Below are 14039 nucleotides of genomic sequence, written 5' to 3' on the forward strand. Positions count from 1 at the left end.
TTTCATAAGAGTTTTGTTGTGTGCTTAGCACCCTGTCCTCATAAAGAGTACAGGGTTGTTGTGATTCTAATAAATACATTGTTTATTTTCATAACACTTGTATGGTGTCCTTTCACTGGGTGTTCAAGGGGTAATGTGATGGTAAAACAGCTGGCTTAACACGCCCTCTAGAGTCTTAGCCTTAGACTGCTCGTATCCATGCTACTAGGATAGCTGGTCTATAAGGTTGCCTTACAACCAATCATCAATAAGGGTTGTTTGGACTGATATATAGTGATCACTAGAATAGTGAACACTGCACATCAGGCCAACTTCTCACAACCTCCCATCACCATACTCTTACTACTGGGGAACGCCATACCCTCTTGCAGCCTCATAAACATAAACCAGAACTAACTAAACTGCTTCATCAGTAATGTGCAGAGGCATGGGGAGGCGCCGCTACACCCGCCCTGGCAAATGCACTTTTCGCATGCCCTAATGGTGAGTCCATGGTGGGTAATTACATATAGCATCAGCCTAGAGTCTAATGAACCACATTCAACAACACTCAACCCAATAATCCTCAGCTAGTGGAGAACAGTTCCATGCTAGCGCCAGAGTCTGATATCAGGTGCAATCTTCCCCGTGATGGAGATTTTTGGCCGTGTCCAGCATTGGCCCTTGCCTTGAGAAAGTCCTGTACTGCTGCAGGATCATCGAAGATCTGCCATCAAAGTCCACTTTCAGCCTGGTGGGATAGAGCATCCTGTATCTGAGTCCTTCTTTACGCAGCGCTGCTTTCATTGCTCCAAATTTCCTTCTTGCTTCCTGCACCATGACCTTGAAGTCAGGGTACAGGGAGAGTATGGACCCCTGCCAATTCACAAAGGCCCTTTTCTCGAGCCAGCCGCAAGGTTTTGTCCCTGTCATTAAAATTCAGAAATCTGGCCATAATTGGGTGAGGGGGTAGCCTGGGTTCAGCCGTGGCGTCAATGTGCAGTGAGCTCTTTCTATCACGAAAGTGGGAGTGAAGGATTCTCGATCAAAGAGCTCTGTTAAAAGTCTCTCAACGAACTCATGCAGGCGGCCCGTATTGGTGGATTCCGCGACCCTAAGAATGCAAATATTATTCTGTCATCCTCTGGTTTCCAATTCTTCATTCTTGATGGCTACAATCTTGAGTACCTGTTCCAACCTTTATATCTTTTTGCTGGCTTGTGCCGAGTTGTCCTCTAAGTCGGAGATTCTGCCCTCCGCGGTGTCCAACCAACCATCATGTTGATCCATCCTGGCCCCCATCTTGTCTAGTCTACCATCTAATGCATCAAAACGAGTGTCCAGCGCTCGGAAGCCTGCGCGTAACTCTGCTAATAATGCGTCTTGTCCCAATGGGCCTAAATTGGGGTGGTGCAGTAGAATCCCCTCCCTCAGCCATGGTGTTACCTGCTTATTCTGCTCTTCCAGCCAACTTCCTGAATGGGAGTTTCTTCTGCCGAGGGTTGTTGTTTCCCATGGCCTTCCGACGGGTACCCTGCAGTGTGGGGTTCATTATGTTGTCCACTACAGACTGAAAGGGGCACCTGGAACAAAGGGTACCCTAGAACTAAGTTTCGTTGGTTAGTACTATAGAAACTGGCAATTGCGGGGTGTCACAACCGGCAGGCAGATTATCCATGGGTTATAAATCATTAGTGAACTCAGATTTGAATTTGGGATATGATGGCAGTGTGAGTCAGCCAAACCTCTGCTGCCTTAGCGACATGCTTTCGTATATAAATATTGTATAAACTAAAGTAATGTAGGGAATGTATTTTCTGTCACTGTCATCAATACTACAGCTGAATAGAACTCCTATTAGAAGGTGCTTAATCCCAGTCGGTACAAGAGGCCCCCAAAGTGGGCAATTCTGTTACAGAGCAGTCTGGACAGGAGACCTCAGTGCAGGCACAGTTTTTATATCACAGTCAGTACGAAAGGACATCAGGTTTGGGAATGTTGTTGTCTTGCAGTCAGGACAGGAATTTAATTCACAGTGTGGGGCATGGGATTGGCTAGATTCAATGTTAGATGTCTAGTTGATAGAGTGCTTGTGTGGCTAGAACAGTGAATCAAAAAACCGGGCTGAAAGTTCTGGGTGTAGGCATGCTGTTAAAAGATATGGTCCATACATAAGCCCCATTGGTGTAGTGACTGGTGTTACAAGGACATATGCACAAATATCTATGCTGTGAGAAAAAAGGCCAGTCCACCAGTCTGGACAAGAGACTCTTGTTTCAGCTGGTGGTGTTATATTGGGGTCTGCATTGGAGACCCTTGGTTTGGGGAATGAGGTGCAATGGAGGTTTGGACGAGGGGTCATCAGTGTGGGCAGTTTTCCTTTGTGGAACTCTGGACAGAAGACCATGTGGGGATTAGTTTTAAGCGATCCGTGGTGGTCGGACAAGAGATTCTAGTTGGGATCAGTGGTGTTATATGGAGTAGTTGGCATAAGGCCGTTGTGCGGGCAATGGGTAATGATCCATGTGCGACAAGCAGGTACTATGGTGGCTACTAAGTTCACCTTAAAGAATTTGATGCAAGATAATGTGGCATTATCCCTTTATTGCTACCTATCAAACATGGTGCCAGTCAATGTCCTATTTATCACTAACGATTCTTCTCTCACCTCATTACCTAGGTATAGTACTCTTCCCCGACCGATGACCCAGCAGCTGTCAAGCCCAGACTTTGGGGGCCATGTGGATGAGAAACCCGAGCAGGCCACGAGCATTGGACACATCAAGCCAGAATTGTACAAGCAGCGATCCGCTGATGGTGATATGAAAAAACAGGAGGCCACGAGTTGCGGCCGCATCAGCTTCGTTCTGCGCTACCTCTACAGCACCGAGCAGCTGGTGGTTAAGATCCTCAAGGCCCTGGAGCTGCCCGCCAAGGATGCTAATGGTTTCTCTGACCCCTACGTCAAGATCTACCTGCTGCCCGACCGCAAGAAGAAGTTCCAAACAAAGGTTCATCGCAAGACCCTGAACCCTATCTTCAATGAGACCTTTCACTTCAGCGTCCCCTTCAATGAGCTCCAGAACCGCAAGCTGCACTTCAGCGTCTATGACTTCGACCGCTTCACCCGCCATGACCTCATCGGACAAGTGGTGCTGGAAAACCTCCTGGAGTTCTCAGACCTCACCGAGGACAGCCCTTTGTGGAGGGATATCCTTGAAGCAAGCTCAGTAAGTAAACATTTCTGATAGAACAACTTGAAGCTCCATGCTGTAAACCCTAAAATTGTGCAATCTGACATCTGGTCCAGTGGTAGACGTGCAATGCGAGGGATAGCTCTGGAGTTTTAGCCTGAGACATAGAAAAATGCCCAGCCGAACTCTGTGGCCTGGGGCTGTTAGATATGTAGCCCGAGGGACACATTTGTTGTGCAAGGCCTGAGCTGCTTACTTCCATGTAACGCGTGATAACTCTGCCGTCTCGTCTGTAAGACATGTGCTACCTCGGGCCTAGCCTTGCTGTGTGAGGCATTGCCTGTTGGCAGGTATGTACCAGAGGTACACACCCTGCGCCTCTGTATCATGTAAGCTGAGGGTTCGCACTGCTGGCTGATGCCGTCCGGTGGCAGATGGATAGCTCTTCTGTCTGAGGCATTACCTGTTGGCCAATGTGTGACCTGAGGACTGGTTCTTAGATGCTCGCCACAGAGAGATGTGTACCTTGCTTGATAGGTCTGGTGTCTGCCCCCTGATACAGCGCTGAATGTGTGGTAGCTCTGCTAGAGGGGCCCTGAGCCAGCTGAGACTGCCTGCGATCCCAAAGGGAGAACTGCTGCCTGGGCGACAGATGTGTACGTTGTAACTCGGGGAATAGCACTGCGCCAGCAGATCTGAACACGTCATCTTTGTGAAGCGAGGGGCGCTCGTGCCTGGGGCCTCAGCCTGAGGGCGAGCTTCGACGTTCGATTCATCAGCCTGCCACGCACGTGAAATCTGAGCGATAGGTCTGCTCTCGGACGTTCGAGAACTGAGGGGCTCTGCAGTGTAAGATCAGAGCCAATGGCAAGTTCTATCTTTGAGGAGTAGCTTTGCTGTCCGAGACACCAACCAGTGGCATTTTGTGTAATCTGTAGGATATTGCTCCTGTCTGAGATCTGAGTTTCTGGGCTAGCTCCTTCTAAATCAACGAATCAATGCCTCTGTAGTGTGAGGTGCACAGGTGTGTACTTTGTGTGAGTTTATGTACACCCCTGGTGTCGGAGGCCAGAGCCTGTGTCGTCTGGTCAGCCTGGCGGGCAGATCTGCTGTATTGGATCTCTGAGCTAGTGCAGGGGTGCATCATGACTCAAACTTCCGGGGGGGGGGGGGGTGGATTGGGCTAACAAATGGATCAGTAGAGACAGATCAAAAAACGATAAAAGGGAGTGACCCGACAACCAAGGGGCTGGGTACTGACGTAATCAACAAAATGAGGGCCCCTTAAGTGAAACACCTTGCATGGTAGGGATATCTAAGTTCAAACACTCCTCATTCATTCCAGTGTCAAATTTCAGAATGTATATGAATTAAACAAAACATAAATTGATTAAAAATTGATTGAATTTATCTGGTGTAAAGTTTGTTGAGAATTTATTATACAGTTATAACAATATGCATTTTAAAATAGAATGACGTAAAATCACAAATTCATAATATAAAAACAACATTTCTTCAGTGATATACAAATGATAAAAATATTCATAAGAGACAAAAAAACAAGTGAATCAATTGAAAATCATCATGAAATGTTAATCCGATCAGAATCAAATTATTGGGGTAACTTGGGTCAACTGATAGCACCCTTAATAGTTCCTCAGATTTAAAGGTAAAAGAAGAATGCGTCGACGTGTTTCGGTGTTGTTGTTCAATATTGCACCACCTTTGTCAAGACGGAGCTATACGTTGTCTCTTATCAGAACAGTATCTCTAAAATACAATGAAAAAACACAATAAAATTCCACCCTCAGAGTGTATACATAATATTATATAACACATTTTACCAGATCTGCATTTCTGAATTGCTTAAAACAGTTTCGTAACTTTGACACTAATTATAACTCATACATTCATACCTCGCATATAAAGAAACTAAGGAGTGTATATATACACATCCACATCTGAAACTGTTTGGCCATAGCTTTGTGTCAAATTGTATTGGCAACTTATGCTTAAATACCATTTTGAAATAACTATATCAAGGGGGATGATCTCATATAGATCTTATGAATCTTATGAGACTTATATATCTTAAAACAGAGGCAGGAAAATACCCTTTACATCATGTTCCCAACACTTATTGTTGTTTTCTCTCTGAGTATTATAGTCATGTGACATACCTGATGAATTGCTGTCCTTCAGTCAGCAAGTAACTCAAAGTTGATGTGTGTTCTTCAAATGAAGTAAGCACACCCACCCTTAATTTAAAAAAAAGGGGGTGGGGTTTGTTGCCCCAGCCTCGATAAATCTGTATGAGGTAAATAAACCAACGGTATAGGTCCTGCCTTTCATTCATGCAAAAGGTCATTTTCAAATATCAATGGTTTTTAGATCTTATATATTGCAATTACCTTCAAGTATCCAACTCTTTTTTCTCAAAGCACCGGTCTGTCATTAAAACAATCTTCAATTATGAATACCCTGCATGTGGGAGATAATGGACAATCAGGTCCTACTATATATTTATATGAATAGGCTCACACTCAATTTTTTGGAGTGGTATCTCTCCATAAAACATACCTGGTGATATGTATCAACCGCAATGGCGATGGTGCTTTTAAAGACAAATTTCGGGCTCTGGTTCTTTTTTGTTTACACAGCTTGTAAACCTTTCCCCAATCTTCAATTTTGACGGGTCCCCAGTTACGGTGAACCTGAATCAAGAGAATACCAGTCAGTTGCGATCTACTCAAAATGTCACTGTCAAAGTTTTAGACCCGATGACTACAATTCCCCCTTGTACACGTACCTGATCGTGGGAACTGATCGCATATAGCGGTAGCAGTGTGAAGTGGCTCCGTTTCAGTAGAAAGGAGTCCTGATGAACATGCCGCTTAGATATACATATTGGCTGTAGGTGAATGTGTTGCACCTGAGACAAGCGACGTCCAATACCCGGCGCATTCATGTGACGTCATTACGTCGCGCCGGTCGTATATTCTATGTAGGAAGCGCCTATCTAAATTGAGCATCAGCCCGAACCGGCATAGAAATACCGTAATGTTTCTAAAGGAGACAATCTTTAACAGTCGCCCATGGCGTTTGAAATATCAAAAGCCTGAAACGATCATATAAGTTTTACCTAAATATTAATGAGTGTCCATTAGGCGTGTATGGATGGTAATGTTACACTTCCATGCAGATTGACGACAGATATAATCCGTCACTATGGAGGAAAAAATTATAAACAAAGGAAACGATTATGTCGATCTCAAAGATTTTAAGATGTATCTTTATTAAACAATTAATATAAACAACCATACAACGTGCACTATGGGCATACGGTCAGTGGGCCGGACAACGATTCCATACCACCGAGTGCCTGCCGCATGTGTATATGTATTCATACATCAATATTATACAAAGTAAATGTATTCTAAAGGATGATAGATTGCATAATATCTTATTCAGTTTATTGAGCGAAACCATTCCTCCTTTGAATTAAGACCTATTCTTGCAGTATTAGGAGTTGATATATACCATTGTTCTCTAAATTTTCTTTTCGTGGCCATATCTCCGCCACGTTTGCTGCCTATCATTCTCTCTAGAATAAACCATTTCAGAGCATCATTTGGATGGTTTAAAAAATTGAAGTGTCCTACAAGAGGAGCGTTGAGTTTTTTAATCCTAATGGCTGATTTATGTTCTGTTAAATGGGTCCTAAATTCGCGACCTGTTTCACCAATGTAGCCTAAGCCACAATATAATTAGTGTCAAAGTTTAGAAACTGTTTTAAGCAATTCAGAAATGCAGATCTGGTAAAATTTGTTATATAATATTATGTAATTTTATTGTGTTTTTTCATTGTATTTTAGAGATACTGTTCTGATAAGAGACAACGTATATTTCCGTCTTGACAAAGGTGGTGCAATATTGAGCAAAAACACCGAAACGCGTCGACGCATTCTTCTTTTACCTTTAAATCTGAGGAACTATTAAGGGTGCTATCAGTTGACACAAGTTACCCCTATAATTTGATTCTGATCGGATTAACATTTCATGATGGTTTTCAATTGATTCACTTGTTTTTTGTGTCTTATGAATATTTTTATAATTTGTATATCACTGAAGAAATTTTGTTTTTATATTATGAATTTGTGATTTTACATCATTCTATTTTTAAATGCATATTGTTATAACTGTATAATAAATTCTCAACAAACTTTACACCAGATAAATTCAATCAATTTGTATTCAATTTATGTTTTGTTTAATTCATATACATTCTGAAATTTGACACTGGAATGAATGAGGAGTGTTTGAACTTAGATATCCCTACCATGCAAGGTGTCTCAGTAGAGACAGAGACATCATAAGAGATGAATCAAAATTACTTGTGGGGGGCTCCATTCGCTTTTTCGATGCAGTGCGTAAAACATTGAGTCATTCTTTGAGAAACATGTGGCAAATAGTACATTTTAAAGCGCACCGGGTCAGTAACATTATTCTCGGCAAAACATGATTGTGGGGCTCTCTAAGGAATTTTAGCACAGTGAATGACAAATGTTCTATTTTAACACACATTAGGACAGTAAACTTGGTGCAATGTGAAACACCAGATTCTATTTACATCACAATCTCGGGCAAATCGTACACTAAACACTCCGGGCCAGTTGTGTCAATCTAACAGTGTGTGATCTGTAATTTCTCATTGGTAGCTCTGCTGTCATCTCTTCTCGTCCACTGGTATCTGTTCTTTGGTAGCTCTGCTGGTTGAGACTTGATGCAAGGACGCCTGCGTGTCCGGGGCCTGATAAGAGCCATGCTGCTCATCACCGGATTGTATTACACACAGCGACATTCCAGCAGCCGGTTGTGATGAACTAGTGCACCCTTACCACAGGTGTGAAACCTGTACACCAAGTGAAAGCACTGTTATACAAACGTAGTGCAAGTGGTGCTGTGAGCAACCTGAGAAGTAGTTCTGCTGTCTTAAACCTGAATCTGTGTCTTCTCTGTGACCTCAGGATTGCCTCGGAGGTTTAATACCTGAGCTGGTGCGAGCCATCAGTACTACCTCAGAGGCTAAACACACCTGTAAGGTAGCACTGAAGTCTGAGATCTGGCCTTGTCTGTATATTATGCCCTGTTGCAAGTGTCCAAAGGATTGGTGTAACCGAAGGGAAAGTTCAGCTGTCTGATAGCTGAACTAGTGACATTAGTGTATTTTGACGAATAGATGTGTGCAACTCGAGGCATAACAGAGGTCTGAGTCAGTTACCTGTTTGCATTCAAGCTCTTTTTATCTATAGAACCTGCGGGGCTGCCCCGCAGTCTAAGGTAAGACTAGAGCCAGCCACATTACTATAACCTCTGTTTTACTTCCGTCTGAATGTTATTGACCTTCTGGGCATTTCTTCCTTGACAACTCAGTCGGGGAAATCACCTAAGCCAAATGTTGATGCTACCGACATTTCTGTAGCACAGAAAGGCCATTGCAAGGGTTTATAGAGCTTCAGGCAAAATGACATTTTGAAACTTGGGCACTCCCTTTCTGCCAGCGACAAGACGATGTTGATGCTATTTATTGCTGTGTTGTGGCTATATGTGGTGGGGCGCTGGACTGCTGCTAGCAATGGTAACGCCAGAGCAGGGGCGAGGATTGTGGCATCTGTGCAATCTGATAGGTGTCTCAGTGTTATCTGTCCTCGTGCTATTGGTGAATCTTTCTGTGCCTGGACATGCCTACGATTGTACTTTTCGTTTTGCACGAGTGCATGTCTGCATTTCTTAATGGCTCTGTGTATATCTTTTGGACACTCCTGACTGCCTTTCACTCTCTCACTTGCACACACATGTGGGGGGCGGGGAGGGGGTGGGGAGGGGGGTCGGGGTGGGGGTGATGGGTGGTAAGTGGGCGGAGGGGGAGGGGTAGGATGGTGTGTCGTTCATTGCAATCTAATCTTCACGTAGGCACCACCATTGAATCTATTATTGTAATCGGGTCTAGGGACTGGTGGCCTAACTCCCTGGGCGCCTGTCCAACTCCCGTCTCCCATGGTACAAATCTCGGAGTGGTGGTGGATGACTCCCTATCCATGAATTGCAGGTCTCTGGGACAGTGGCCACCTGCTTTGGGTTTATTCGGATTATATAGGAAAATATCTCAGTTGCTTTTATTTGAGGCACGCAAAAGAGTGGTGGTAGCATTAATATTGTCCAGATTGGACTACTGCAACGCCCTCTATTTAGGCATCAACAAATGCCAGCTGCGCTGCCTGCAGTTGGTGCAAAATGCTGCTGCACGGCTGGTGATGGACCTTCCCAAACATCATTCAGTCTTGTCTTCTCTTGGTTCGTTGCACTGCCTTCCGGTGGATCGCAGAATTGTGTTTAAGACCCTCTGCCTCACTCACAATGCATACTATAGCCTGGGCCCCCGGGCCTTAAGACCATTTTCCAACAGTATGTGCTCTCCAGGAACCTGAGGTCAGCAAAAAAGAACCTCCTTGTGGTTCCTAGGGTCAAAAAAATGAAATGGGGCGGCTGCCAACGTTTGGAACTCTCTCCCGGATTTTCTTTCGGGGCAACGAGCACACTCAATCTTTCGAAAGACTCGAAGACGTGGCTGTTCCCTGAGAGACGGGTTTGAGTAGGAAACCGGTTTTGTGTGCATGTTGATCTGTATTGTAGCGCCTTGATGCCCTTGGGCTAAGTTTGCCCTTTAAAAGTCTCACATTCATTCATTCATTCATTCATGTGCTTGTGAGGTCAGTAACCTTTGCATAACAAGTAAGTACAGGTTTCTCCAGCGCCTGGATAACCTCACGGGGGATTAGAGCGCTCCTTAAATCGACATAACATAACCTAGCATATTGAGCACTACTCTTGCATAAAAAAGCGTCATTCTGCAACATCTTGTAACCAGAGCCCTGTAACACTTCAGCGGCACCCTCCTCTGGGTGCCACACTCTGGAGTATTTGAGCAGCCCACAGACACATGCATGCATACATTAACAGCATCCTGGCACAGAAAAGCGCCCATTCTCATGCTGTTTCACGCCTCCTTCGCCAACAAAACGTATTTTGATCTTGATTCTTTAAAAAAAAACTTTACAAACTTCAAGAAATCTATAAAGTTTGAGGAAGGGTAAGAAAGAGCTTGGTTGAAGTGAACTTCCTACATCCCTAAATTCTATCCTGTCATAGAACTTCTATCTTGGCACGAGTATTTCAGTGGGCACTTTGTATGATGGGGCACGCCTGCTCTTGTTACCACAAAATGTACTACCCGTATGCTGCTTTTATAATTATTTTAAGAACCTAATAATTTGCTGTACTTCTTTTTTTCTGTTTTATATAGCGCAAACTAGACCCAGGACATCGGGTATTAGAGCGCTTTACATGAGCACCAATTTCATATGGATGGACACTTTCATTTTTGTTAGGCACAGGGAGATTAAGGGATTCGTCCAGAATCACAGGATGTGGAGTGTCCTTGCCGAGACTTGAACCGGGTTCCCCTCCAGCTTCGAGGTCGACTGCTCTAGCCCTAAGGCTACATCCTCTCCCCTAAGGAAATGGGAAACCATTGCTCCTGAATTCTTTGGCAAGATCCTGATCTATTAGATATGGTGCTAATACCCCTTCTGCAACACCCATGCAATACACAGCTTTTCAGTCAGTATATGTAGACAATTGTGCTGTAAAATGCATTTTTGATCCCATATTTCCCTCATTAAGCCACTTTGACATTGCTGCACTTGCTGTGTTTGCTGGAGCAGTCCAATATGGAGCAGGTATTGACTTCTAGGCTGGTCAGACTTCCTACACCACCATGCTGACAGACCCAGCCTTGCTCTACTTTCAAGGTATGGCTATACTGACATCCACAGGCTCCCGGGAACATTGGGCCACCCCAAATTAAGTAGCATGCACAGAATGTTGATCAGTAGTCCTGTGAGCGTCACCACTCTTTAGAATTTGTTGGCCTAATAATCTCCTCTTTCGGCTGCTCCGTCTCAAGGCCACACCCCCATGTCTCTTTCCGGATCCAAACTTTGAACCTTATACGTCTTCAGTCTAAACATGTTTTTTTGTCAAGAGTTAGTATTACTTGTATGTTAATGGATTAACCATTCTCTATCAGTCACATAGGACCCCTTTGCACAGTTTTCCCTTTCTTTGCTCCTTGGTTCGAACTATGTAAAAGATTAGAGCCTTTTGAGGGTTCTAACTGCTGGTGTCTTTCCTCTTTTGAAGGGAGACGGGGAGCAAACAACGCTGGTATAGTGATGGATCACCCAAAGCATAATGGAGCCATGACTTTAGATAAGAAGTCCGCCCAAGTCCCCAGCACCAATTTGTCAGGGGAAAAGGAAGCAAAGGGTGGTTGAACTGAAAGGGTCTGTAATTTACTCACAAGACAAACTGACAAAATCGCAATGAGGAAGACGGTGTTCAAGTTCAGGAGACGCAGTGAGCAGCTATATATAAGCTTGCAGGGCATACACAAGACCAAGGTAATGTCCCACGGTGGTATTACAAATGGAGTGGGAGGTCTGTATTTCGGCCACCACACCTGGTCACAGTTTTGTCCCAGCATAAGTGGATTTTGTAGAGGGGCGAATGGCAGTAAGAAATACATCCACCACTTGAGATGGCAAGTCGAATGCAGTCAATTGACATTGCTCCACACATGTAGAGGTAGAGTGTGTAGATTTGGGTAGTGGACCCTGCTCCGTTGCTGAGACAGAAGGTTCTCATGAAGTACTGATCGAAGGACAGATGCTTATGCCCAGTTCTTGGTATCCCACTATCCTGGCCCAATGTAGGACCACTAGGATCACTGGGCCCGGTCCGTCTTGATCTTTTTCAGAACTTGGGACAGGAGCGTTAGAGGTGGCAAGGTATACAGGAATTCCTTCTTCAAATCCAGCCAGAGTAAGACTCTAGCACCACCTTGAGATGTAGTTGCAACTCATGATCTGCCAGATGATGCCTTCTCAGTTCCTCTGCTCTGGCACTCCGGGACGCTGCTAGATGATTTGCAATCAGGATGATGCCTAGATACTCCAGTCACATTCAGAGATGCAACGTCTCCAGGCACAGGACCAAGGACTGCTTGCTACAGTGCGACTTGGTGCGGTGTTGTTCATGAGACCCAGCACAAGCCTTCGTTAATGGATGGCCGGACAGCCTTCAGATGTCAGCAAATAGCCCGCAGCTCAAGAGGTTTGACCTGGAGCTTGCCCTCCAATGGAAACCAGAGTCCTCTGATATCCACCCCCTTCAGGTGATGCATTCATCACCACTGTCAGCTGAGGGTGGGGAAGGGAGAATCACCTGTCACAGGAGCAAATGTGGTCAGTTATCTACCACTGTGGACATTCAGCTTCTCCTCTGAAATCTGGATGTGTCAGAAAGGTGGCCTTGGTGCTTAGCTTACTGGCACTTTAGGCTCCACTGTACAGACAGCATGTGCCATCTGGCATGGTTGACAAGGAGGATGCACGAGGCCCAGAGGCCAAGAAGTCTCAGAACCTCCACACCTTGATCCAGGAGGAAGCCTGACACATCAAGATCATAGCCCGGATTTCCCAAAGGAAAATTCCTGGACTCCACAGAATTACCCAATGGGAATGAGGCCTTTAAGAGAGAATATTGTGGGGCTTCAGTTTGTTTATAGTGAACACCAAGTATGTCAGCAGTTTTGCTGTGGATTGTGGTCTGTGTCTGACTGTGGTGAGACTGCCTTCAGCAGTCAGGCATCGAAGTATAGAAATAAAGAAATTCCTGACCTCCGGAGATGGGCAGCAACCACCCCTATCAGTTTTGTGCACCCCTAGATCTGGGCCAACATGGGCATCTTGAATCTGTTCTTCCACAGGAAGATAGTGAGAGGACAGACGTCTGGGGCCCCATCACTTTTTTTTGGAACAAGGAAATAGTGGAATAAGCAACCCTCACCTTTTTCTGACTCCGGAAACTTTTCTATTGCAGATTTGGAAAGGCTAATTGCATGTAGGACAATGGACAGGTGCTGCTCTAAAATCCGTTCTGGTGCAGGAGTGATATTGGGTGTAGTTGAAAGAAAGGCATAGCCGTTTTGAATGGTTTGCAAGACCCATCTGTCAGACATGATGAATCGCCAACCCGTAATGGAAACATTGGATCTTTGTCCCTTTTTGGGTGGTCATGAGCCGTTGAGGAAAATATAAAGCAGGTTGTTGGCCGGTATAACAGAGAATGAGGAGTTAAAACACGGATGCTTCTGCTGACCCTCCTATTGTCGGCCAGTACCGCGTCTCCAACCCCAAAAGGACTCAGAGCCAGACAATGCATTCTAGTGGTGTGCAGGAGCTCTGCTGTGAAGAAAATCTAAAAAAAACTGGGGCTATTTCATGGCAAGGAATCTGTGGTTAGAATGGTATTGGAAAAAAAACATAGCTGGTAAAACATCTGCTTGAGTGATTGTTTATTTCTTTAATTGCAATTATGTGTCGGTCATATTTAGGTGCCAGCATATTTCATTTATTGATTTTTGTTTTTGGTGTACATGTTTGCAGATAAAATCTGTCCAAGCTTGCCAATGCTTTCCAATTGGTTTTACCCAATGCTTGTTTCTTCAGCCATCCTTGCGTCTCTTCAGATTACAGTAATTCAAATCCTTTTATTTACGCTAATAAGAATCCTATTTGCTTATGATTATTAAAACTAGAAATGTTTTCTGTACCTCTTTTAAAAAGGCTTTACCCATAGCTCTCCACCTATCACACATGGCATACTTGCTCCCTGGTACCCGGACCCACTGCACTAGGCCCACACAGAACGTTCGCTCCTCTCTGGAGGCGAGGGACTTAGCCT

The 14039-nt window shown here is 44.6% G+C and overlaps 1 protein-coding gene across 1 annotated transcript in view; it reads left to right on the plus strand.

The window, feature by feature from the left end:
• The window catches only part of SYT3 (synaptotagmin 3), a 384737-nt gene that overhangs the window by 147821 nt on the left and 222877 nt on the right, over positions 1-14039 (plus strand). Inside the window, exon 6 of the mRNA XM_078655302.1 lies at positions 2660-3209. Coding sequence (XP_078511428.1) covers positions 2660-3209 — 550 coding nt within the window. The remainder of the gene's footprint in view (positions 1-2659; positions 3210-14039) is intronic.

Source organism: Lissotriton helveticus, chromosome 7 (genome assembly GCF_964261635.1).
Source record: "Lissotriton helveticus chromosome 7, aLisHel1.1, whole genome shotgun sequence".
Taxonomy (NCBI): domain Eukaryota; kingdom Metazoa; phylum Chordata; class Amphibia; order Caudata; family Salamandridae; genus Lissotriton; species Lissotriton helveticus.